General features: G+C 43.5%; 1 protein-coding gene across 5 annotated transcripts in view; it reads left to right on the top strand.

Annotated features, from left to right (window-relative positions):
• The window catches only part of LOC124030079 (CUGBP Elav-like family member 4), a 132,453-nt gene that overhangs the window by 92,596 nt on the left and 13,989 nt on the right, over positions 1–25,868 (top strand). For 2 of the 5 annotated variants that reach the window (XM_046341600.1, XM_046341593.1), the window contains exons 3-9: positions 8,922–8,970; positions 15,963–16,091; positions 17,432–17,511; positions 17,827–17,967; positions 21,956–22,097; positions 22,313–22,465; positions 24,931–25,035. In XM_046341600.1, coding sequence (XP_046197556.1) covers positions 8,922–8,970; positions 15,963–16,091; positions 17,432–17,511; positions 17,827–17,967; positions 21,956–22,097; positions 22,313–22,465; positions 24,931–25,035 — 799 coding nt within the window. Of the gene's footprint in view, positions 1–8,921; positions 8,971–15,962; positions 16,092–17,431; positions 17,533–17,826; positions 17,968–21,955; positions 22,098–22,312; positions 22,466–24,930; positions 25,036–25,868 lie in introns of all 5 variants that reach the window. The other 3 variants (XM_046341583.1, XM_046341582.1, XM_046341587.1) reach the window with 2 other exon arrangements.

Genomic DNA, 25,868 nt, shown 5'->3' with positions numbered 1-25,868 from the left:
CCTGTATACTGTATGTCTAATTATATAGCGATCAGTGTGTGTGTTCATGTGCGTGTGTTTCACCAGATCATGTATTACATACGAGATATCAACAGCTTGCATAAGAGCAATCCATGGGTGTTGCAGAGTTATTCTCAACAAACACATCTGTACGTTCTATTATTATCTAACTGTAATATGATACTGGTTGCATTTCAAATGTCTTTGAAGGCTAAATGAACTGCTGTTGTCACAAACTCTGATGCATTTTTTTTGTCAGACAGACAAAATTAAAGGCAAATGTACTGTATATTTTAAAAAATGTATATTTTGTATGTATATTTATTTGGATGGTCCCCTGTAAATGTTCTCTAGTTGCTTTAACTATCGACAAACTGTAACTTGAAAATAAAGTGAGAAGACATAAACAGGACAAGAGACAGTTGAAAAAAAGGATGTGGGAAGAGGAGTGAAGACTAGTCTGTAGCCTGCTGAACACATAGCTGATGGAGACAAAGACTGAACACATAGCTGATGGAGACAAAGACTGAACACATAGCTGATGGAGACAAAGACTGAACACATAGCTGATGGAGACAAAGACTGAACACATAGCTGATGGAGACAAAGACTGAACACATAGCTGATGGAGACAAAGACTGAACACATAGCTGATGGAGACAAAGACTGAACACATAGCTGATGGAGACAAAGACTGAACACATAGCTGATGGAGACAAAGACTGAACACATAGCTGATGGAGACAAAGACTGAACACATAGCTGATGGAGACAAAGACTGAACACATAGCTGATGGAGACAAAGACTGAACACATAGCTGATGGACACAAAGACTGAACACATAGCTGATGGAGACAAAGACTGAACACATAGCTGATGGAGACAAAGACTGAACACATAGCTGATGGAGACAAAGACTGAACACATAGCTGATGGAGACAAAGACTGAACACATAGCTGATGGAGACAAAGACTGAACACATAGCTGATGGAGACAAAGAGAAATCAGACACAGAAGACATGATTGCTTGAGATTTTCCCAAAGTCTTTTTTTCTGCCTAGCATTTGAAACTGCTTGTGCCTTGACACCCAGTATTATTTCATGTGAGTCCTTTTAAGATGACTGTATTCTAGAAAGAGGGAAGGACTGTCAAGGAAATGAATTGTGAAGGATTTTTTTATTTTACCTTTATTTAACTAGGCAAGTCAGTTAAGAACAAATTCTTATTTTCAATGACGGCCTATGAACAGTGGGCAGAACGGCAGATTTGTACCTTGTCAGCTCGGGGGTTTGAACTTGCAACCTTCCGGTTACAAGTCCAACTCGCTAAACACTAGGCTACCCTGCCGCAGGCTGTGAACTCTAAATAATTTAAACATACAATGCAGATGTTTTTATCTCAATACCAAATAATTTATTGATAACAATTAAGTAACTTACTGTGATTGTTTTCAATTAAAATAGTCAAAAAGAAACTAAATAGCTTCTTAGCAAAGATAATAATTTAGCTAGGACTGTCTGAGGAAAACTGTAAACTAGCTGTTATTGGCAGAGAGGTTTTGAAACTCTTTCTTGTTGGTCTGTTAACAAATTTACCACCTGGTGATGTCAACAGGCAGGTCAAAACTCCATCCCACCATAACAGCCTGGAATCTTAGGTGGTCTTTCCAAACAGCTCTTTCACTGAAAGGGCATTATCATCATTTGCACAATTTCACAGTATTATTCCAACCTGTGGAAATATATATAAAACACAGGAAATAAGGTTTTGACAGGACTGGGCCTTTAAGAAGAAGAAAATGACCATGGGTCTTTTTTTAAATTGATCAGGCGGAAAACCGAATGCTAAAAATCTTAATTATAAAGTGTGTGTGTGTGTGTGTGTGTGTGTGTGTGTGTGTGTGTGTGTGTGTGTGTGTGTGTGTGTGTGTGTGTGTGTGTGTGTGTGTGTGTGTGTGTGTGTGTGTGTGTGTGTGTGTGTGTGTGTGTGTGTGTGTGTGTGTGTGTGTGTGTGTGTGTGTGTGTGTGTGTACCCTGAACAGCACGGCTTCTTATCAGTGATGCAGCGTCTGACCATATCACAGTTAGAGTAGCCGACTGGCTGCAGGAGTCGCCAAGAGAAGCACAGATTGTGCCAATTCATAATTCATCTTGATGGTTTTTTATTTAGCATTTGTTTTGCTTCCTCCCATGTGACTGACTTGCTACTCAATACATGGCCAAACAACTAGGTCTTGAAGAATTGTTCTCTCCTCTCCCATATGTATGAGATGTGAAAGAAAAGGACTTGTCCTGTCTGACTATAGTGAGGAGGGGTGTGAGAGGAAGGGAGAATTGTTAACACTTTACTTTACAATCCTGGCACAGATAGTAGTTAGAAAACAACAGTAACAATTGATACGTTCTGTCTGTTTTTATTTATTTCTTAGTCAATTCAATTGGTAAATTGCCACCACAGTGTGTGTGGTATCTGTGAGGTTTGGAATTAAACAGAGCAAAAATGCACATTTGTTTTGATGGCCAATACAATTGTATGTTATGTTAAAGCATCAAATGGTAGTTATTAGTAATAGTAATGTCATAACATTATGCAATTTCTAAGTAAACACCAGTTAAATTGAAGACTGTAACAAAAGACTACCGCTAATATCTGAGGAAGGAATATGAACGTAAAGCAAGTCTCATTCTCACTAAGAATTTCAAGCAGTGCTCTCTCATTTTGTTTAGGAAATTACCTCTCCTCCAGTGCTAGACTTTCTCCTCAATGTGATTCACTTTTATCTTATTGCTATGATTAAAACACAGTTGTCTGTGTGTCAGTGGAGGGTCCTCAGAAAAGGAAGGGGAGGACCATCCTACTCAGTGAATAAATTTTTTTTTTAAAGTTAAATATTTAAAAAGTTAACATTTTTAGATAAAACTATACTAAATACCTGATTAAAAAACACTGTTTTGCAATGTATTCTGATCATCGATGCTGATCGTGAAACAGCAGAGGGAGCATGCCCCTATCCACATCGACGGGACCGCAGTGGATAACGTGTTCATCGGCGTAAACATCACTGACAATCTGAAATGATCCAACCATACAGACAGTGTGGCGAAGATGGCGCAACAGCACCTCTTCAACCTCAGGAGGCTGAAGACATTTGGCTTGGCCCCTAAGACCCTCACAAACCTTTACAGATGCACAATTGAGAGCTTCCTGTCGGGCTGTATCACCGCCTGGTACGGCAACTGCACCGCCTGCAACCGCAGGGCTCTCCAAAGGTTGGTGCGGTCTGCCCAACACATCACCGGGAGCACACTGCCTGCCCTGTAGGACACCTACAGCACCCGATGTCACAGGAAGGCCAAAAATATCAACAAGTACATCGACCACCTGAGCCACAGCCTGTTCAACAGTCAATCTGACTGTTAAATAGCCATCACTAACAGGCTACCCCCCGGTTACTCAACCCTACACCTTATAGACTGCTGCCCTATGTACATAGACATGGAATCACTGGCCACTTCAATAATGGAACACTAGTCACTTTAGTAATGTTTACATACTGCTTTACTCATATGTATTTACTATTCTATTCTACCTTATTGTGGTCAATGCCACTCTGACATTGCTCGTCCTAATATTTATATATTTCTTAATACCATTATTTTACTTTTAGATTTGTGTATTGTTGTGAATTGTTAGATACTACTGCACTGTTGGAGCAAGGAACACAAGCATTTCGTTACACCTGAAATAACATCTGCCAAATATGTGTGTGTATGTGACCAATAACATTTTATTTTATTTTAATGTCTACTGTAGCTTCAACAGCCCCCTCTAGGCTAGCACCATGGTGTAGCCAGAGGACAGCTATTTTCCGTCCTCCTCTGGAACATTGACTTCAGTACAAAACCTAGGAGGCTCATGGTTCTCACCCCCTTCCAAAGACTTACAAAGTTATTATGATGACTTCCGGAGGACGTCCTCCAACCTATCAGAGCTCTTGCATTGTGAACTAACATATTGTCCATCCAATCAAAGTGTCAGTGAATGAATCTATTACTGAAAGCACAAGCTACAGCTAGCTTACACTGTAGTGCATAAAGTATGCTGAGTAGTTGACTCAAAGAGCGAGAAAAACAATAGTTGAAATATTTTGAACAAATTATTTTCTTCAAAACATTAAGGACAAGCAGCTGAGAGAGCTAGCTGTATTTCTTTTTTTTTCTTAGTTTACCTTTCACTTACTTTAAGCTAATGCAGCTAATTTAGCCTACTCAACAGCCTGACTAAATCAGAGAGGAATGCTTTTTATGTTAGCTGACTAAGGCTATCCAACACGGCAACTTTTCCAAGTCAAGGTAAGTTTTCGGTTTTATTAATGTATTGCCATCGGGGCCCTCCAGTGAGACTGCTAAAACTGCTTTCTGTACACTGTACTGCGTGATTGTACACATGGATTGCATTATGGGTACTAACGTGTTAGTTCTAGTTTGTTGACTAACTTTTAATATGGTCACAGGGCTGTAGGTTGTGTACTGGTTTGGCTTTTTGCACCTGGTCATAGACAGCAAAAGGGAAAAAGTGAGAGGAGAGCGCAAATATACGAGAAGCAAAGTAATGATGCAGTATGTGCCTGTGTGTGTGCGGTGATCACGGATGTATTCATTCCACCGATTCTGTTGCAAAACATTTCTTCAACGGAAGCAAATGGAACAAGGAGGGACCACTCTGAATTTATCCAATAGAAACTTTTGTTTTAGACTAATGTTTACACCCGAGATCAGCTAGATGCAGGTAAGAGTGTACAAGGCGGTATTGAATGTGTCTGTCACCTTGATTACTCCTATTTGTCTTTCAACCTGTGTGCCTTATAAACTTTCATTTCTTGGTTAGGTTGTAGCAAAATCCGAGTATCATGTAGCCTTAACCTATCGATGTTACATTGAATGTGTGTGTGTTTCTGTGAGAGGAGAGGGAGACTGGGGAGAGCTGGAATGATGTGCCACATAGGGGAAAGAGGGAGATAAGTGTCTCTGTGTGTGTGCGTGCGCAACACCAGCAGACTGATTGTATCTCATGTGTTCTGCAAGGCCAAACTAACAGAGCTGCTGCAGCACTGGGGCAACAATGGGCTGAGCTCTGTGTGTGTAGCAGGGGGAGGAGCATGTTCCCGGGCAAGGTGTGTGTGTGTGTGTGTGTGTGTGTGTGTGTGTGTGTGTGTGTGTGTGTGTGTGTGTGTGTGTGTGTGTGTGTGTGTGTGTGTGTGTGTGTGTGTGTGTGTGTGTGTGTGTGTGTGTGTGTGTGTGTGTGTGTGTGTGTGTGTGTGTGTGTGTGTGTGTGTGTGTGTGTGTGTGTGTGTGTGATGACTGAAGCATAGAATTCTCATCTCACAAGAAAACAGTAAGAAGTCTGTTTCTCACTAAGACACTTTGGGTGAATGTGCAAATGTGTATGAGTGCCTGAGTGTATGTTTGTACATGCGTGTGAATGTGGGTGCGTTTAATGGTGCTCCTTTGTGTGAATTTGAGGTGGAGATAGTATTTTCTGTCTCAGGGAAGTGTATAATGAGGAGGTAGAGAGTTGTAGGCTGTTGTGCGTGATGCATAATGTTGCTCAATGCTACCATCTAGCTGTGACTTCTGTTAGTCCAACTTATTTCTCTGTCACTCCTAGCCCCTTTTCTCTCTTTGCTCTCTCTCTCTCGCTATCTTTCAGTCTCTCCACCACCCTTTCCCAATAGCCCTCTCTCCACACCTCCCTCTCTCTTTCACTCTCTATCTCTCTCAATATCAGCAGCCAGAGTGATATAAATAATGCATCAAAACACATTAAAAACATTTACTGGTGATGAATGAGGAGGGAGAACGGGGGACTGGGCCTTAAAAGAAGGAGTGTTATAGTGCATTGGGAGATTTAGCAGACCTGGACCTTTTACACTGAGGAAGAGATGGTAAAAAGACAGTAATATACCAAAGTGTTCCCCTAATATTGTCAGCCTCTAGTAGTTTACTGGTCGTTTACTTTAGAGCAAAACATGGCTTTATTGAGCTCCATCTCATCCAGAGTGCTGCCTAGTCCACTAACCACTGATTTCATTCATTAAGGTGTAGCACTCAGCAGTGTTTTGGTTAGTCTGTACATTGTAAATGCAACAAAGTGGAAGAATTGCAGAACCATGAAGCATACATCCTTTCATACACTACCTGATAACACACACACACACACACACACACACACACACACACACACACACACACACACACACACACACACACACACACACACACACACACACACACACACACACACACACACACACACACACACACACACACACACACACACACACACACACACACACACACACATTTACATTACATTTAAGTCATTTAGCAGACGCTCTTATCCAGAGCGACTTACAAATCGGTGCATTCACCTTATGACATCCAGTGGAACAGTCACTTTATAATAGTGCATCTAAATCTTAAAGGGGGGGGTGAGAAGGATTACTTTATCCTATCCTAGGTATTCCTTAAAGAGGTGGGGTTTCAGGTGTCTCCGGAAGGTGGTGATTGACTCCGCTGTCCTGGCGTGGTGAGGGAGTTTGTTCCACCATTGGGGGGCCAGAGCAGCGAACAGTTTTGACTGGGCTGAGCGGGAACTGTACTTCCTCAGTGGTAGGGAGGTGAGCAGGCCAGAGGTGGATGAACGCAGTGCCCTTGTTTGGGTGTAGGGCCTGATCAGAGCCTGGAGGTACTGAGGTGCCGTTCCCCTCACAGCTCCGTAGGCAAGCACCATGGTCTTGTAGTGGTCTTGTAGCTTCAACTGGAAGCCAGTGGAGAGAGCGGAGGAGTGGGGTGACGTGAGAGAACTTGGGAAGGTTGAACACCAGACGGGCTGCGGCGTTCTGGATGAGTTGTAGGGGTTTAATGGCACAGGCAGGGAGCCCAGCCAACAGCGAGTTGCAGTAATCCAGACGGGAGATGACAAGTGCCTGGATTAGGACCTGCGCCGCTTCCTGTGTGAGGCAGGGTCGTACTCTGCGGATGTTGTAGAGCATGAACCTACAGGAATGGGCCACCACCTTGATGTTAGTTGAGAACGACAGGGTGTTGTCCAGGATCACGCCAAGGTTCTTAGCGCTCTGGGAGGAGGACACAATGGAGTTGTCAACCGTGATGGCGAGATCATGGAACGGGCAGTCCTTCCCCGGGAGGAAGAGCAGCTCCGTCTTGCCGAGGTTCAGCTTGAGGTGGTGATCCGTCATCCACACTGATATGTCTGCCAGACATGCAGAGATGTGATTCGCCACCTGGTCATCAGAAGGGGGAAAGGAGAAGATTAATTGTGTGTCGTCTGCATAGCAATGATAGGAGAGACCATGTGAGGTTATGACAGAGCCAAGTGACTTGGTGTATAGCGAGAATAGGAGAGGGCCTAGAACAGAGCCCTGGGGGACACCAGTGGTGAGAGCGCGTGGTGAGGAGACAGATTCTCGCCACGCCACCTGGTAGGAGCGACCTGTCAGGTAGGACGCAATCCAAGCGTGGGCCGCGCCGGAGATGCCCAACTCGGAGAGGGTGGAGAGGAGGATCTGATGGTTCACAGTATCGAAGGCAGCCGATAGGTCTAGAAGGATGAGAGCAGAGGAGAGAGAGTTAGCTTTAGCGGTGCGGAGCGCCTCCGTGATACAGAGAAGAGCAGTCTCAGTTGAATGACTAGTCTTGAAACCTGACTGATTTGGATCAAGAAGGTCATTCTGAGAGAGATAGCGGGAGAGCTGGCCAAGGACGGCACGTTCAAGAGTTTTGGAGAGAAAAAAAAGAAGGGATACTGGTCTGTAGTTGTTGACATCGGAGGGATCGAGTGTAGGTTTTTTCAGAAGGGGTGCAACACACACACACACACACACACACACACACACACACACACACACACACACACACACACACACACACACACACACACACACACACACACACACACACACACACACACACACTTCTTTCCCCTATGTGGCACATCGTTCAAGCTTTCCCCAGTCTCCCTCTCCTTCTTGCTCTCACTCCCCCTTCTCTGCTTCCCTCTCACTCCCTCTCTCCCCTCTCTCTATTACTCCCCCCTTCCCTCCCCCTCTCTCTCCCCTTCCCTCCTGGCAGTGTGGCGATTGGCATTATTAAAAATTGATTGGCAGCGAGCATTTTGTGGCTTGCATGTATTACTGAGCCGGAGAGCAGTGGGAAAGCAGCCAGAATTGACAGACAGGCAGTGGAGGAATGGAAGGATGACTGTAAAGGAGAAATGAAATGAGGGGTGAAAAGTAAGAGTGTAAAGGAGGAATGAAATTAGAAGTGCAAAGGAGGAGTGTAAAGGAGGAATAAAATAATGGGTGTAAACTAGGAATGAAATGAGGAATGTAAAGGAGGAGTGTAGGGGGAATGGAAAGAGGAATGGAAAAGGGTGACAAGGCCTTATATGAGAACTGGGTGTCTAGATTAGATGGACAGAGAGACAAGCAGACAGGCAGAAAGTTAGACCTAGTCAGAATTATTCAAATGTACAGGTCTCTGTAATGAGGCCCGGGTGAACTGCAATGTATTTGAACAGAGCTTGCACACATCCTCTCCCTTTCTCTTTCCATCCTTCATCCCTCTCTCTAAATTACTGAACCTGTACTATCAAATCTCAAAGGTTGTCCTTCTATCCCAACCTACACAATTACATCTCAAAACATATTTAAGTACTGTTACTTATTTGCCAACGCTGTCAATGACATTTAGGAAATGGTGTGCAGCTTTATCTTCTTGTTAGGTAAGCAATCCTAACATCTCCCTCTCTCTTCTCTGTCTTCTCTTCCTTACTTTCTTTCTTTCTCTTTCCCTCCTACCCTCTTATTCTCAATCTCTCTCTCTCTCCCTCTCCAGATGAACAGGCCTATCCAGGTGAAGCCTGCGGACAGCGAGAGTCGAGGAGGTAGTGCTCCACTTCTTTAAACATAGCTGCCGACCGTCCCACATCAGTGGCACCATTACCCCTCTCTGGCCTAGACAAGCACACACGCAAATCAGAGGAGGCTGGTGGGAGGAGCTATAGGAGGATGGACTCATTGTAATGGCTGGAATGGAATAAAAGGAACAGTATCAAACACATTAAACATATGTAAACCACATGCTATTCCGTTTCAGACATTACAATGAGCCTGTCCTCCTCCTATAGCTCCTCACCTCCTTAGATGTTTGTCTTATTCTTTTTTTTCTCAATGCATAACATATTTAGTTGTGAATTAATCATACACAAGTTTGAGAGTTTTGAATAGCATCAGCTAGAGAGAGTGAAGGAGTCAGTCAACTATGGCCTTTTAAAAGTCAATCATTATCTCAGTAACTTTCATTTTCTTCAAAGGACTCACACACAAACACATACGGTACACACACACATGGGCCACTGATTAACCAGTTCAAGATAACATTCTTCCAGGGCAGCGACAATTTTTGTTTTCTTTTCACACTGTAACATATTTCTGCCTGCAATATAACATGAATAAACATTGTTGTATGAGAGAGAGAGAAAAATAGAGAATGGCGGAGGAGAGGAGAGTGGGAGAAGAAGAGAGAAAAATAGAGAGTGTGAGGGAACCATTTTTAGAAAGAGATAAAGAGGTAGAGCAAATGAGGAGAGCGAGGGAGAAAGAGAGAGAGTTACTGAGGGATTGCATGACTTCCTCCCTGTTTATTCTGGTCCTCTAACTGTGATTGATGGAGCTGGGGAGACGAGAGAGAAACAATCAGTGGATGAGCTGGAGAAGGATTCTTACTTCTCTTCCTTTACCTCTCTCCATCCCTCCTGTTTCCCACCTCTCCCCCTCGCTCTTCCTCTCCCTCTCCACCTCCCTTTCCTCTACCTCTACACACCCCCCTGTTTCTCTTAGTGCCTTATTCTCAAATCCAGTCCTTGCTCCCACTGCTAGTTTTCATTCTTCCCCACTAACCAGGAACTGATTCAGACCTGGGAACATAGGCCTCTCAGTTTAGGCCAATGTAGTGAATGAAGCCCTTATTTAAATGGTGGTGTTACATTAGTGACCGGTATCCTGAGCACAGATTAAGTTGAGTCCTGGACTAATACATTCTTTAAATGGAGATTCTCCATTGAGAGTTGTTTTTAATCCAGGAGTTGGGTTCATCTGTGTCAGGGAAACTGGCCCTAAGTGAAACTCTCATCATACATTGGTTCCTATTAATTTAATTTCCAGCTGAATATTTCTGTTTGTTGTGTTGCAAGTTGTTTCTCGAAGAGAGAAGTGAGAATGAATGGTGCCATCCCATGAGAACTGTGAAGGCTTCGGCCTTTAATGAGTTTGTGTGTGTGTGTGCAACTTTTACGCCACTACATTCCTAAAAAATACGTACTTTTTACTCCCATTCATTTTCCCTGAACTAAAAGTACTTCTTACATTTCGAAGGATCAGACAGGACAGCAATATGGTCAAATTCACTACCTACATGTGTGTGAATTTGCCAACCTACAGTACCAGTCAAAAGTTTGGACACACCTACTCATTCATGGGTTTTTCGTTATTTTTTAAAACAATTTTCTACATTGTAGAATAATAGTTAAGGCATTACATAATGAAATAACACATATGGAATCATCTAGTTACCAAAAAAGTTTTAAACAAATCAAAATATATTTTATATTTGAGATTCTTCAAAGTAGCCATCCTTTGCCTTGACGACAGTTTTGCACACTCTTGGCATTTTCTCAATCCGCGTCACCTGGAATGCTTTTCGAACAGTCTTGAAGGAGTTCCCACATATGCTGAGCACAAGTTGGCCACTGATCCTTTCCTCTGCGGTCCAACTCATCCCAAACCATCTCAATTGGGTTGAGGTCAGGTGATTGTGGAGGCCAGGTCATCTGATGCAGCACTCCATCACTCTCGTTCTTGGTGAAATAGCCTTTACACAGCCTGGAGGTGTGTTTGGGTCACTGTCCTCTTGAAAAACAAATGATTGTCCCACTAAGCGAAAACCAGATGGGATGGCGTATTGCTGGAGAATGCTGTGGTAGCCATGCTGGTTAAGTGTGCCTTGAATTCTCAATAAATCACTGACAATGTCACCAGCAAAGCACCCCCACACCATCACACCTCCTCCTACATGCTTCGTGGTGGGAACCACACATGCGGAGATCATCCATTCACCTACTCTGCGTCTGACAAAGGGATGGTGGTTGGTACCAAAAATCTCAAATTTGGATTCATCAGACCAAAGGGCAGATTTCCACTGGTCTAATGTCCCTTGCTCGTATTTCTTGGCCCAAGCAAGTCTATTCTCATTGGTATGGTTTCTTTGCAGCAATTCAACCATGAAGGCTTGATTCACGCAGTCCCCTCTGAACAGTTGCATTTATTTGGGCTGCAATCTGAGGAGCAGTTTACTCTAATGAACTTATCCTCTGCAGCAGAGGTAACTCTGGGTCTTCCTTTCTTTTTGCGGTCCTCATGAGAACCAGTTTCATCAAAGCACTTGATGGTTTTTGCGACTGCACCTAAAGAAACTTTCAAAGTTCTTGACCATGTCTTAAAGTAATGATGAACTATCATTTCTATTTGTATATTTGAGCTGTTCTTTCCATAATATGGACTTGGTCTTTTACCAAATAGGGTTATCTTCTGTATAGCAAAAATTTAGTCTCTCGATGTGCAAAACGGACAGAGACATACCCCAAGCGACTTACAGCTGTAATCGCAGCAAAAGGTGGCGCTACAAAGTATTAACTTAAGGGGGCTGAATAATTTTGCACGCCCAATTTTTCAGTTTTTGATTTGTTAAAAAAGTTTGAAATATCCAATAAATGTCGTTCCACTTCATGATTGTGTCCCACTTGTTGTTGATTCTTCACAAAAAATACAGTTTTATATCTTTATGTTTGAAGCCTGAAATGTGCAAAAGGTCGCAAAGTTCAAGGGGGCCGAATACTTTCGCAAGGCACTGTATTTTAGAAGCCTTTCAATGACAGTCGCAAGTGAATAATCTGCTAGGCCTATTGCCACGCAGACTCTGCCCAAATTGCAGGTTTCCCAATAAAATAGTCATAGGCATATGCACCTGTGATTTGAAACAATCTTCAGCTATTTCTTTTAAAGAAGCTAATGATCCTCTGTGACTAAGTCATGCTCTCTGGTGTAGGATTTATAATTATTTTATTTAGACAGGAGTAATATCATATCATTTTGGCAAAACATAATTTTACTTAAGGGGAAGGGAAGCCAGCATCCGAACAGTGCACTGTGCACCCGCCAACATTCCTTCCCAATTTGCAAGTGCAGATATCTGTATACACAGTGGCGGAACTAGAGTTTTCTACATGGGGTGGCCAGGGGGTGGCCATGGCTACTTCAGGGGTCCATAGACCATGACAGAACATTTGTGTGTAACCCTATCCTGGCATCTAAGGAGCATGAATAAATCCTATGATTGCTGATTAGAGGTAGAAGTGATAATTCACTTAACCCCGGAGTTCTTCAGTGTGGCAGATAGTGTGGTCCAAAAGGGTTACTTCACTAGAATTCTTTAACATACTATGAATAGTCAGTGTCTCTACCTCAGAGCTGCAGCTCAATTTCTCTCTCTCTCTCTCTCTCTCTCTCTCTCTCTCTCTCTCTCTCTCTCACACACACACACACACACACACACACACACACACACACACACACACACACACACACACACACACACACACACACACACACACACACACACACACACACACACACACACACACACACACACACACACACACACACATTGGGTCACTCTGTTTTCATGAATATATAATCTGGGTCTATAAGTGTTGAACATCCCCCAAAAATTCAGAGAATAAAGCTCATGCTCCAAGGAGATAAGATACATTGCATAGTTTATTTACAAAATAAATTATTTACAAAAAACACACTGCAATTTGACATACCAGGTATCAAGTAGAATTGGACTTGAACATTTTTAATCATTTTGGTGCCCATCAATATTACAAACTTACAGTATCATATTTATGCTCATATATATTATGTTAACTAACAGAAAATACATTTTTTGGAATTGGCCTAATCAAGACCAAATTAAATCTGTGTGACATGATACCCTTTGGATTTATCATTTTAGAATGTCAGTGTACTAGCTAGTACACAGTGCAGATTTTAATCATGACCAGAGGGACCGCCTAAGTGCCAAATTAGTCTAGGTAGATTTAAAACAGCATAATTCTGCCGTTCTGGTGAGGACTGGCTAAATGTTTCACAAACTCATCCATGTTGAGGGAGTGTGCCCTCCTTGACTCAACACTGAGGATTCTGAGGTGACTTAACCTGTCATCAACCATTGTTGTCCTAAGGTGGGTTTTAATCCATTTTAAATAGCTCATAGAATACCTCCTTTATAAGGTTCTAGAAACACAACAAAGTCAAGGAGAGTAGACGGTCTGTCCCTTCCACTTTTCTCTCTCCTGTCAAGAAGCCGCTTGGTTTGATGAACCTCAGGTCCTCTAAATCTGACTCAAATGTCTGAGCAAAGGCAAAAAGAGGCTCCTCATTCAAGAATGTTGTAGTCTTTTGGGTTGAGAGACTGGACCCCTTGCATTATCTCGCAATTCCTATTTGAAAAATGCCTCGTTGCAGCCCAGCTGTGAGACTCAAGCACCTGATAAATGATAGCTCTTTGGAAGCTCTCACCAACACTTCGGTCACTATATTATGTCCTACAGTGCTCATTATCAATGAGTCGTGAAATCTTAAGCTTGTTTTAGGCTGTCTTTTACACACTGTTTGTACACTTGTTTTTCAGTGCTCTGCAATCTCTTCAGCCTCTTTCCATAGTTCTCCAAAGTAACCCTCACTTCTGTAGTCCTGTGATGTGTCTGTAAGGGCACCTACAGTCCTTGCTAGGTTAAGAGAGCTTGATTGGAGCATGTCAGAAAGACATTTGGCATCACCGAGCACTTTACCAAAGGTAACCAAAAGCCCTTTGAAATGTAAATCTATATGAGAAAGAAGGCCCCTTGCCTCCACTGAACTATCACCACTATTTTCAAGTGTGATATCCTGTGCACTCTCAGAACTGCTGGAAGCCTCTACCTCAGATTACGGCATGCCATGTATCTGCATGCCCATCTTATATCCGTAAGTCTCTGTAGTTCCCTGGGCTGCTGCTGTGGATACAGCTCTTTCTGAACTGCAAGCCACTTGAGATGAACGTGCAAAGTTATACAGCTTCTGCAGGAGAGCAAAAAAGTTAACTGCCTCAGGCACTGATTTTACAGCATCGACAAGAACCAAAATCAAACAATGTGCATTACAGTGCACATAAAATGCTAATCTTGCACTGTTTTAAATCCGTGCAGACACTATAGAATGCTTTCCGCTCATGCCCCACAATATTATTTCTGTAGTCCAGACCATGTTTTTCAAGGCAATCAATTATCGTGTTTGTGAGACCTGCTGCATCTAAGCTTTCAGCTGACTGAAAGTGTAAAAATCTTCCGTGGATGGCCCATTGTAATAGTACCTCACATCTAAAGACGTGTTATTTTTATTTATTTTTTATACACATTTCGCTTATCATGGATAGATTTTGGCGAGAGTGGGCCCTCTCGCTTCGCCTCTTCCTTCTGCTGGAACAATCTCACCGGAGAAAGCATCCGAGCGAGCAAAACAGAACCCCTCTGTCTTGCTAAATGTAACCCATGTATCTGATGCCGTCTGGACAGATATAGTTTGACATGCCATACTATTTTTGTCCAGACAGAATCAGATACATGGTCTCATATACACATACTGTTGTATTTACTCAGAGGCTTTATCTGAAATTGAAACGCATGTCTGTTTAGCAGGTCTCGGTCAAATAAATGATCAATATTTTCTTTTGACGGGCAAGGACGTACGTTAGCCCATAACGTCGACCCTGTAGCCACAGTAATAAAATCTGATTTTTATAACCCTAACCTTATCCACAATGTTAAACCCATATGCCTAACCCTAACCTTAAATTAAGACCAAAAAGCTGATTTTTACAACACATACAATTTTGACTTAACAGCTAGCCCATCTAGCAAAAATAGCTTAGTTCTTCCGCCAGTGCAAGATTCATGAGAATAAATGTAAACCTGCTCAATATAATGCGTTGTTATCCCTACTGACTCTGATCGGACGGACTCGCTAAACACAAAGAGTGCGTTTATAAATCATGTCTGAGCCTTGGTGTGTGCCCCTGGCTGTCCGTACATAAAAATACAAGACAATTGTGCCATCTGGTTCATGTAATATAAGGAATATGATGTATTGCATTTACTTTTAACTTTTTCTTAAGCATGACAATCGAGTACTTTTTCCACCACTGTACTTAAATACATTTAAAACCAGATACTTTTACTCGGGTATTAATAGTATGATAATGGAGTACTTTTCCCTCCACTCTGTCTGTCTGTGTGTGTGTGTGTGTGTGTGTGTGTGTGTGTGTGTGTGTGTGTGTGTGTGTGTGTGTGTGTGTGCGTGCGTGCGTGCGTGCGTGCGTGCGTGCGTGCGTGCGTGCGTGCGTGCATGCGTGTGCGTGTGCGTGTGCGTGTGCGTGCGTGCGTGTGCGTGTGCGTGTGTGTGTGTGTGTGCGTGCGTGTGCGTGTCCTCCACCCCTGATCTTCGGGCCACACTTGTTAACATTCCCCCCTGTGCAAGGCCAGAGCCGAGATTAGTCTTGTTGACTGGGCAAGGACAGCCTGTCAGGGAGAGCATCCCCTTTACACACACTCACTCACACACACACACACACACACACACACACACACACACACACACAAATCCATGCACACTTGAACACATTCACAGACCCACTCACACTCAAACAAACCTCACACAGGCACTCACACACACGTGCACACACACATACCTGTTCATGACCAGTTCCTCTTTGTTTCAGAAGACAGAAAACTCTTTGTGGGCATGCTCAACAAGCAGCAGTCTGAAGACGATGTGCGATGTCTCTTCGAGTCCTTCGGCAGCATTGAAGAGTGCACCATCCTTAGAGGTCCTGATGGAAACAGTAAAGGTCAGTGTCTGTGGTTTCAGCTTCTCATCATTTTGTTATGTTCATCCTCACTCCATATCATCAAAGACATGTATTTATTTATCTATTTATTTGTATTTATTTGAGTTTGAACAATTGACACCTTGAATTAGAATCCTTGAATCCTTTCTGGCATTTATCTTTAGAAGTACAATAGCTTATGTCTGGCTAACAGTGATCCTAAAAGCTTTACCATCCTCTTCATCAGGCTCGAGGTGAAGTTTCCCCTAGGTACAGATCTAGGATCAGCTTCCCCTCCCCCAATCCTAACATGAACCATTTGTGGGAAAAATGCCAAACTGACCCAAGATCGGCGTCTAGGGGTAACTTCACCGTACACCCTTCATCAGTGCGCTTTATTGGCAGGCTTCAGTAGTAAACCTCATTAGCTTCTTCAGTGCCGCTTCATTGCTTCACTTCATTATCAGTGGGCTGACACTAATCAATAGGCTCCATCACAACTAAGCCCAATAATTACTGTATGCTTGATCATTCACAGTCATCAGTAAGCCTCATCAGTGAGCTCCTTCAGTGAGTTGAATGGGAACGATGGCATGGGGGATGCCGAATATTTGCTGTGAGCTTGATCATCTAGACTCATCACTAGGTTTAATCGATAGTAACGCTTCAGTGGTAGTAAGGGTTACACTGTAAGTGTAAGCATCATCGTTAGGCTTCATCAGTTAACCTCTAATGGAAGTGAGTTTGAATGATGTGGGTATTAAACGTCTATTCGACATTGGTTAAAAATGTAATTTCATTGAAATGACTTGGAAACAACATTGATTCAACCAGTGTGTGCCCCGTGGGTAGTGACTGACTGTCTGACTGACTGTCTTTTCTGTCTCTTTCTCACTATCTGCTTCTCTCTTTTTCTCTGTTCCTCTCTCTGTTCCTCTCTCTCTGTTCCTCTCTCTCTGTTCATCTCTCTCTCTCTCTCTCTGTTCCTCTCTCTCTCTCTCTCTGTTCCCCTCTCTCTCTCTCTCTCTCTCTCTGTTCCTCTCTCTCTCTCTGTTCCTCTCTGTTCCTCTCTCTCTCTCTGTTCCTCTCTGTTCCTCTCTCTCTGTTCATCTCTCTCTCTCTCTGTTCCTCTCTCTCTCTCTGTTCCTCTCTCCCTCTCTGTTCCCCTCTGTTCCTCTCTGTTCCTCTCTCCCTCTCTGTTTCCCTCTGTTCCTCTCTGTTCCTCTCTGTTCCTCTCTCTCTCTCTGTTCCTCTCTGTTCCTCTCTCTCTCTCTCTCTCTCTCTCTCTCTCTCTCTCTCTCTCTCTCTCTCTCTCTCTCTCTCTCTCTCTCTCTCTCTCTCTCTCTCTCTCTCTCTCTCAGGTTGTGCGTTTGTAAAGTACTCCTCTCACGCTGAAGCTCAGGCAGCTATCAGTGCACTACATGGCAGCCAGACAATGCCTGTGAGTTCAGTATTCAATATGGTGAGTGTATCAGCTAGTGTGTGTCCTTTGTATTGTGTGTGTGTATGTGTTAACATATGTACTCCCTTGCTCTCTCTCTCTGTGTGTGTGTGTGTGTGTGTGTGTGTGTGTGTGTGTGTGTGTGTGTGTGTGTGTGTGTGTGTGTGTGTGTGTGTGTGTGTGTGTGTGTGTGTGTGTGTGTGTGTGTGTGTGTGTGTGTGTGTGTGTGTGTGTGTGTGTGTGTGTGTGTGTGTGTGTGTGTGTGTGTGTGTGTGTGTGTGTGTGCACGCATGCTTACCTGCGTGTGTGTGGCAGGGTGCGTCCTCAAGTCTGGTGGTGAAGTTTGCCGACACAGATAAGGAGCGCACCATCCGGCGCATGCAGCAGATGGCTGGTCAGATGGGTATTTTCAACCCCATGGCCCTGCAGTTTGGGGCCTACGGGGCCTATGCACAGGTAGGACACACCAGGGGAGAATGACTTCCCCCTCTTATTGAAGCCATGGATATTCAAGGCCGACCACGGTACTGCAGGCATAGTTAGCAGAAAACAGGATCCCCCATTATAGTGAATGGGAAAAATTGAAATCTTCGTGGTCAATTTTAGTGTAAATGAAAAAATGTTTAGAAGACAATCATGGTACCAATAATTGCATCTAATACACTAGATGTATGTCCTTGAACTAAGCATTTTTTTTATTGCATACAGAAGAAGTTATAAGGATCATTTTGTTGCTAATGGCAACCTGCAGTACCCCGATCGGCCTTCAACTTGAATTACTAAATGAGTGGGGGTAGCACAAATGTCCGCTCTAAGCTCCCCGGGACAGCCACACAGAATAAATATCAGCCTACACTCAACACATTCACTCAGACTTTCTAGAGCAGTGGTCAGCAACCGGTCAATATTGCCCAGCATTTCTGTAAAGGGGGTCTCCCGAGTGGCGCAGAGGTCTAAGGCACTGCATCACAGTGCTAGCTGCGTCACTACAGATCCTGGTTCAATCCCAGGCTGATTCGCAGCCGGCCGCGCCCGGGAGACCCATGAGGCAGCGCACAATTAGCCCAGCATCATCCGGGTTAGGGGAGGGTTTGGCCAGCCGGTATGTCCTTGTCCCATTGTGCTCTAGTGACTCCTGCGGCAGGCCGGCCGCATGCATGCTGCCACGCCAGGTGTACAGTGTTTCCTCCGACACATTGGTGCGGCTGGATTCTGAGTTAAGCGACAGTGTGTCAAGAAGCAGTGTGGCTTGGCAGGGTCGTACTTCAGAGCACGCACATCTATTGACCTTCGCCTCTCCCGAGTCGGTAAAGGGATTTGCAGCAATGGGACAAGACTGTAATTAATTACCAATTGCGGAGAAAAAATAAATCATTTTAAAAACAATTTCTGTACGTGCACCCAATTCAACTGCCCTGCGCCCCGGGGAGGTAAACTTTTTTTAACCATTTCATGTGTCTGAAGGTAAAAACTCTGCTTTCCTGGCAGGAGAGCAAATCAAGTAGCTGCAGTGACCGTGTCTCCAGTAAAGGAGCATAAAAGAAAGTGCAAAGTTTATAGTGTGAGATTTCAAAACATTTAAAACCAGACTAGAGAGAGACTGTCAATGAATACAGCAAAGAGCTGCTGTTTTTATGACTGAGTTCATGTTTAAGTTCTTTGTCAGCACTGTCAACACTTTCTATTCAACACTTTCTATTCAACACTTTTAGAATCCATAAAATGTGCGTTCTTCCTATTTTCCCTCAGTGCTACAACAAGCACTGCAGCAGTAATAAATGAGGAGGAAAGTGTATCTATAGGCTTGCGTTGTTGTCATTATTAGCAGCTTGGGTCTTTTTAATATTGAGGAATATTTCACTTTCTCTGTTCAAACAGAGAGTAACAACATGAATTTGTGTATGAGGCTGAAATAATGCGGTGCGACTCAAGTTTTGCCATCAGCTGGGAGACAGTGTCCCTTTTTGGTCCGTGTCAATGGGAGCTGAGGGGTGAGCGGAGGGATGTTGAGAGGCGGCACCTCAGTCTGCTGCTGTCTTCTTCCGCTGAGACTGACCATCAGATGTAGGCAACATCAGTTCAGTAAAATTATAATTAAATGATTTAACTGTATACTCACTTTGCTGTGCCTTACAAGTGATACAACAATGGCTCTATTACTGGTGTGATCATATATCTCAAATGGCCCAAACAACAATAGATTGGCAGGGCAATTCAAGTAAAGCCAATATGCGGTGATAATGTATTGGGCCTATAGCTTACTGGACAAACCTCATTGCAACAGTACTGTTTTTAATTGGTTAATGTTGCATAGGCTTATATTTTTAACTCAGGTTAAAAAAAAATCTGAGCGGTAGATCTCAGCTTGCATTTTGACTCAGAAAATGTTGGCGACCACTGTTCTAGATTTTTCCCTGTTAACACTATAAACGTTTCCCTTTACTGTGTCAATTTCGATCGAATCATCTCAACATTTGCACTTTAAATGCAACGTTGCAGGCAGAAAGCATCAGAGTAGGATTCTATTGCATTGGCACACACAACTCCCGTACTCTACACAGACCGGAGTGGCATAACCAATCAGAGCTGCAGTAGGCCTATATGCAAATAGACCATTGCCGTATATGGATCTGTGCCATTTGCTTGAAACTGGACTGTGTTTACAGTACGAGCGGTCGTGAGTAGATGCGCTTGTTTTGAGATCAAAGTCAGAGCTATATGTAGCCACATGCACATTTGTTCACATCCTTTGCTAGTTAGTGAGTTATTAGCCTAGTTATAGATCATTTGTAGTCAGCGATAGGGGAGTGATTGATTCATACAAGAGCACAAAACGTGTAAATCTTTGAAAAGCGAGTCAGGTGAAGAGTTCATTTTTTTCTTAAAGGGGCAGTGATATTTTTTGAGACAGGCTTGAATACACTAAGGGTAGCATAATTTGTCTGATTCTCTGTTATAATGGAATGGAATGGGAATAATAATGTGTTTTATTTTGTAAAGTGTTTTTTGCATCAAGCAACACAACAACATTTTCAGTCACCTCCTTGTCTGATGGACAATTGTAATGAACAGGTTAATGTCAAGCCCGGCATGTTTTTTTCAAACGTTTCATGGAATGTACATTGAACACCACACTTTGGCTGCTTCTGTAGGCTAAATGATAGAAGAGCTATTTCCATGTTAAAATGTTATGGGATGCATATTCTCCATTGTTTTTGGTAGGCATACATTATGATCAAATAGCCACCATAGCCTATTTGACCACTGTTAAAACTATAACTTAAAGCATGTGTCAGGACACAGTTCCGAACCCGGGTCTCCGGAGTGAGAAACAGTCACTTAACCAACTGAGCCACGAATAGTTGGCAGAACCCAGAAGATGAGGCAGACACAGCAGTACTTGAGACGGTGTATTTAATGAAGTAAAAAGTGAAGTTCTTCAGGAAAACATGTAACTCCACAACCTCAAAAGGAATCCTACAAGAACAAAGGTAATCCTCCAAGACAAAAAAGGTAAATCCACAAGGTGGAAGGTAAAGCACAAAAAGCCTCAAAAGATACTCAAAAACAAACAAACAGGAACAAAAAACAGAATTCCACAAGAGAGTCCACCGGGATCAACAAGAGTTCTCAGAGTACTAGGGCTGGGTGCTAACATACAAACACAGAGCAAAGAACAGAGGAAAACAAAGGGTTTAAATACAATCAGGGGAAACGAGGCACAGGTGCAAATAATAATGGGGATCAAGGGAAAACAAAAGGTCAAAAGGCACAATGGGGGCATCTAGTGACCAAAAACCGGAACAACCCTGGCCAAATCCTGACAGCATGTACAGTCTCAGTGTTCACAGTAAATGCGCGCTGTGAAAACGAGACCTGAAATTTACTCAGTGATGAAATATTTTGGAGGGAACATTGGGCAGCACTGAGCTAGGCTGCAACATCCCTTCCTGGATAAGCTCAATCTGCGCATATTGTGTCTCCATGAGACGCCATTTGGCTTCAATGTGCTACTGAGTTTCACATATGAATGAATGGTGTCACGTGATCGATGGCTGTGTCCATTCATATATACAGTCATTTACACACACACACAAGTACACACAAGTACACACACACACACACACACACACAAAATAGAATATGAGCTGAGGTATAAAAAAAAGTTACAATTGTGCAGAATAAGAAAGTCACACTCTCCATCCCTCTCTCCTGAGTGTCGGGGCGGTCTAAGGCACTGCATCTCAGTGCTAGAGCCGTCACTATAGACCCTGATTCCCATGGGGTGGCGCACAATTGTCCCAGCGTCATCTGGGTTAGGGTTTGACCGTGTAAGGCTGTCATTGCAAATACGAATTTGTTCTTGACTGACATGGCTAGTTAAATAAAGGTTAAATAAAAAATACATACAAATATCTCCCCCTCCCTCCATCTCTCCATGCAGGTGCAGCAGCAGCAGGCAGCGTTGATGGCGTCAGTAGGGCAGGGGGGCTACCTCAGCCCCATGGCAGCCTTTGCCGCTGCACAGATGCAGCACATGGCCACCATCAACGGCCTCCCAGGGGGGCACATGACCCCCACGTCAGGTGAGGCCAGGGGTCAAGGGTTCAACTTTTCCACCTGTAAGGCAATCATATTAAGATAGTATCAGCTGTCGGGTGTGGGGGGGGGGGAACTTAGTTGTCAGTAAAAAAACACCCTCAGTGGTCAGTTGTCAGTTGTCAGACCAAACTTGTCAGTTAACTGGCCTTACAACTGACAATGTCCCTTGCTCATCTCTTTATTTATTTCTCTCTGCCAGGTGGCAGTACCCCCCCTGGTATTGGCGCCCCCACAGTGACCAGTATCCCCTCGCCCATCAGTGTGAATGGTTTCGCTGGAATGCCCCCACATCAGACCAATGGGCAGCCCACTGCCGAAGCTGTGTATACCAACGGGATACACTCCTATCCTGGTAAGCCACCTCAAACCACCCATCCACCTACCACAAACATTCAGCACCACACACACTGCAGAGAACACATACTTGCTGACAAAATAACACACACTCGCTGTGATACACGTGTAGGGCAGCCCCCAAAGTGACTCTTCATTTCACTGTATGAAGAATTTATTCTGTGTAGCCTTAGGAATTCAGCATTCTCTGTGCTGATCTTGCCAACCCCCATTGTCTCACCACTGAGAAGCAGATGATGTAGGTATCGCTCCACAGCTAGTCAGGAACAAATAAAAGAAAGAACAATGAATCTAAGACCCTTTAATAAGCATCTGAGTTGTTTGGATTCAACATCTGAGTTGTTGACCAATAGTATTACTCTAAAGTTAACCTTCAATCAGACATCAGACCTACGGGATGTAAACCTCTGCTTCTCAGAGTTAAGACAATGGGGGTTGGCAAGATCAACACAGAGAATGTTGAATTCCTAAGACAACACAGAGGAAATTCTTGCATTCAGTGAAAAGAAGAGTCACTTTGGCAGCTGTCCTACACACATTCACTACAATGTGCACTGGGCTTAACACATGCAGAGTAGAACGCAGATTCACCACAAAGCATGCAAGGTGCACCCAATGATTGACATATACAGTAGGCCTATATGCATTACATGGATAGAACAAGAGCCATGTATAATGTATGTTACATATTACCCAATATTACATATTTACCTGAATCTTTGAATTCCCAAAGCCTGATGTAACTACCGTGAAACTTAAATTAATTGCCCAGGCTTTTATTTGCTTAAAACAGGCACTTATTGGAGACAGACATCTATTTGAGTCAGGCGTCTATTTCCTTAATACACACAGCTTTTGCTAATTTGCAGTTAATTGTTTATTTCCAGCATTCACTTCCAGCATTTTAAGCAATTTCCTGCACTGTGTAATCATTTACACACTGTGTCAAGTTTATTTTGTCTTAGCATCCCTCTATAAAAAAAATAATAATTCCTTGACAGAATAATTATTCTCCTCTTTTTATTGTGCATTTCCGTCAGTTCTTACTTTCGCCACTAGAAGGCAATCGGGCATTTTCTGGGGTCTGGGTTCTACCGAAGTTGTTAACTGCTTTTGTGCTTGGCAGTTAGCTGGTACTGATGGGAAGTTTGGGTCTTTTTTTAAACTCAAATCTTTTGACTCATTTTGTTCATTTGAGTCAGTAATTCCCAGAGCAGACAGGGCCCCTTACCTGCTGACTATGAACTGAAAACTTGAAAGAGTCATGATTCTACAAGCCTCTTGTTCACATGTTGTCTTTCCACATAGGGGGCATATTAGAAGCTGTCATTTGTGACTGAGACTTGTAAACGTGTGCTTTAAACAATTAACATTTGTTTATTGAGATTATTTCTTGATACATTTGAAGCGAGGTCCAGTCGTGACCGCAACTAGACTAGAATGCAAACGACCCTTGACAGAATGCCTTGCTTGACTGCCACGAGGGTGATAAACAGAATGCCGTTTGCGAACTGCAGCCCCACAAACTATTTTTTGTTTGTTGAGCAGAAGCTGTGTATGTTTTGGTTCTAAAAAGCTGTGTGCATCATAACATTTAAAAATCTATTAATTGCATACATTTTTCCACCATGTGATCAGTTATCAGTTCTAAAAGTGTATTTTTCTTATTTATGCTCATGATCTATTTTCCTACGCTCATATGACAGATAGTTCACGGTCGGACTCGGAGCACGTCTCTGGAGTCGCTGAGCCTGGGAAGTGTGTGTTAATACTGCTGCAGGACTCATTGTGGCCAGCACTAGTACAGGTCAAATGAACATCAAAAATGAAGGAGTCACTGATTCATGACTCTTGAGTCAGTAAAAATACTTATTCAAAAATTCACAAACCGCACATCACTATTAGCTAGCAGTTCTCAACTGTTAGCAGCCAATGGCTAGACGATTCTTACTGGTGATAGAAATATATGATTTACATTTTTTTTAGTATTTACTGAATTATGTAATGTAAAAAATCAAACATTAAACCATGTAAACAATTCATTTAGACCCGCCAGACGTTTATTTGCCGAAATGTGTGTCATTGCCCGGCTATTAGAAGGGACAGGGGGCTTTTTGAGATTTACACGGTTCTCTGTGGTGCAAATCTGTGACTGAGGGTAACTTGTGCAGCAGGTCTATTTTGCCCCAAACATTTCCCATCCAGAGGGGCATGATGTTGGATTCTATTGAGGAGGGCTGGCTGTATTGAAAAACAGGTTTCTGTAGTCATCTTACAAAAGGATAAAGAAACGAACAGCTGTGTTATGAATGGTAAGAAAGGTGTTTATAAAAGGTTATCAAGGTTGCTGATGTACAGTATGCGCTTGCATCATGTTCCAATGTTAGCCAGTAAGTAGGTGTGTCAACGTCCTTGGGTTTGCGAATAGTGGAGAAAATGCTTCTTTCTCCAATCTCTTTCCAGTGTTGCAGGAGGTGGTTTTTAGAGAGGACTCTGAGAAAAACGGTTTGGCTCAGCGGAGTTGTTTTGGAGTTCAGGGTGGCTGCTTCCTCTCTTCTCTCTCTGAAGGTACCCATTACCCCCATCCTCAAGCCTTTCTCCCCCTGTGTGTGTGTGGTGCTTCCTCTCTTCTCTCTCTGAAGGTACCCATTACCCCCATCCTCAAGCCTTTCTCCCCCTGTGTGTGTGTGGTGCTTCCTCTCTTCTCTCTCTGAAGGTACCCATTACCCCCATCCTCAAGCCTTTCTCCCCCTGTGTGTGTGTGGTGCTTCCTCTCTTCTCTCTCTGAAGGTACCCATTCACCCCATCCTCAAGCCTTTCTCCCCCTGTGTGTGTGTGGTGCTTCCTCTCTTCTCTCTCTGAAGGTACCCATTACCCCCATCCTCAAGCCTTTCTCCCCCTGTGTGTGTGTGGTGCTTCCTCTCTTCTCTCTCTGAAGGTACCCATTACCCCCATCCTCAAGCCTTTCTCCCCCTGTGTGTGTGTGGTGCTTCCTCTCTTCTCTCTCTGAAGGTACCCATTACCCCCATCCTCAAGCCTTTCTCCCCCTGTGTGTGTGTGGTGCTTCCTCTCTTCTCTCTCTGAAGGTACCCATTACCCCATCCTCAAGCCTTTCTCCCCCTGTGTGTGTGTGGTGCTTCCTCTCTTCTCTCTCTGAAGGTACCCATTACCCCCATCCTCAAGCCTTTCTCCCCCTGTGTGTGTGTGGTGCTTCCTCTCTTCTCTCTCTGAAGGTACCCATTACCCCCATCCTCAAGCCTTTCTCCCCCTGTGTGTGTGTGGTGCTTCCTCTCTTCTCTCTCTGAAGGTACCCATTACCCCATCCTCAAGCCTTTCTCCCCCTGTGTGTGTGTGGTGCTTCCTCTCTTCTCTCTCTGAAGGTACCCATTACCCCCATCCTC

The sequence above is a fragment of the Oncorhynchus gorbuscha genome, linkage group LG03 (assembly GCF_021184085.1).
Source record: "Oncorhynchus gorbuscha isolate QuinsamMale2020 ecotype Even-year linkage group LG03, OgorEven_v1.0, whole genome shotgun sequence".
Lineage (NCBI taxonomy): Eukaryota > Metazoa > Chordata > Actinopteri > Salmoniformes > Salmonidae > Oncorhynchus > Oncorhynchus gorbuscha.
Note: the sequence above shows the minus strand (reverse complement) of the source record. Positions and strands in the feature narration are given on the sequence as shown.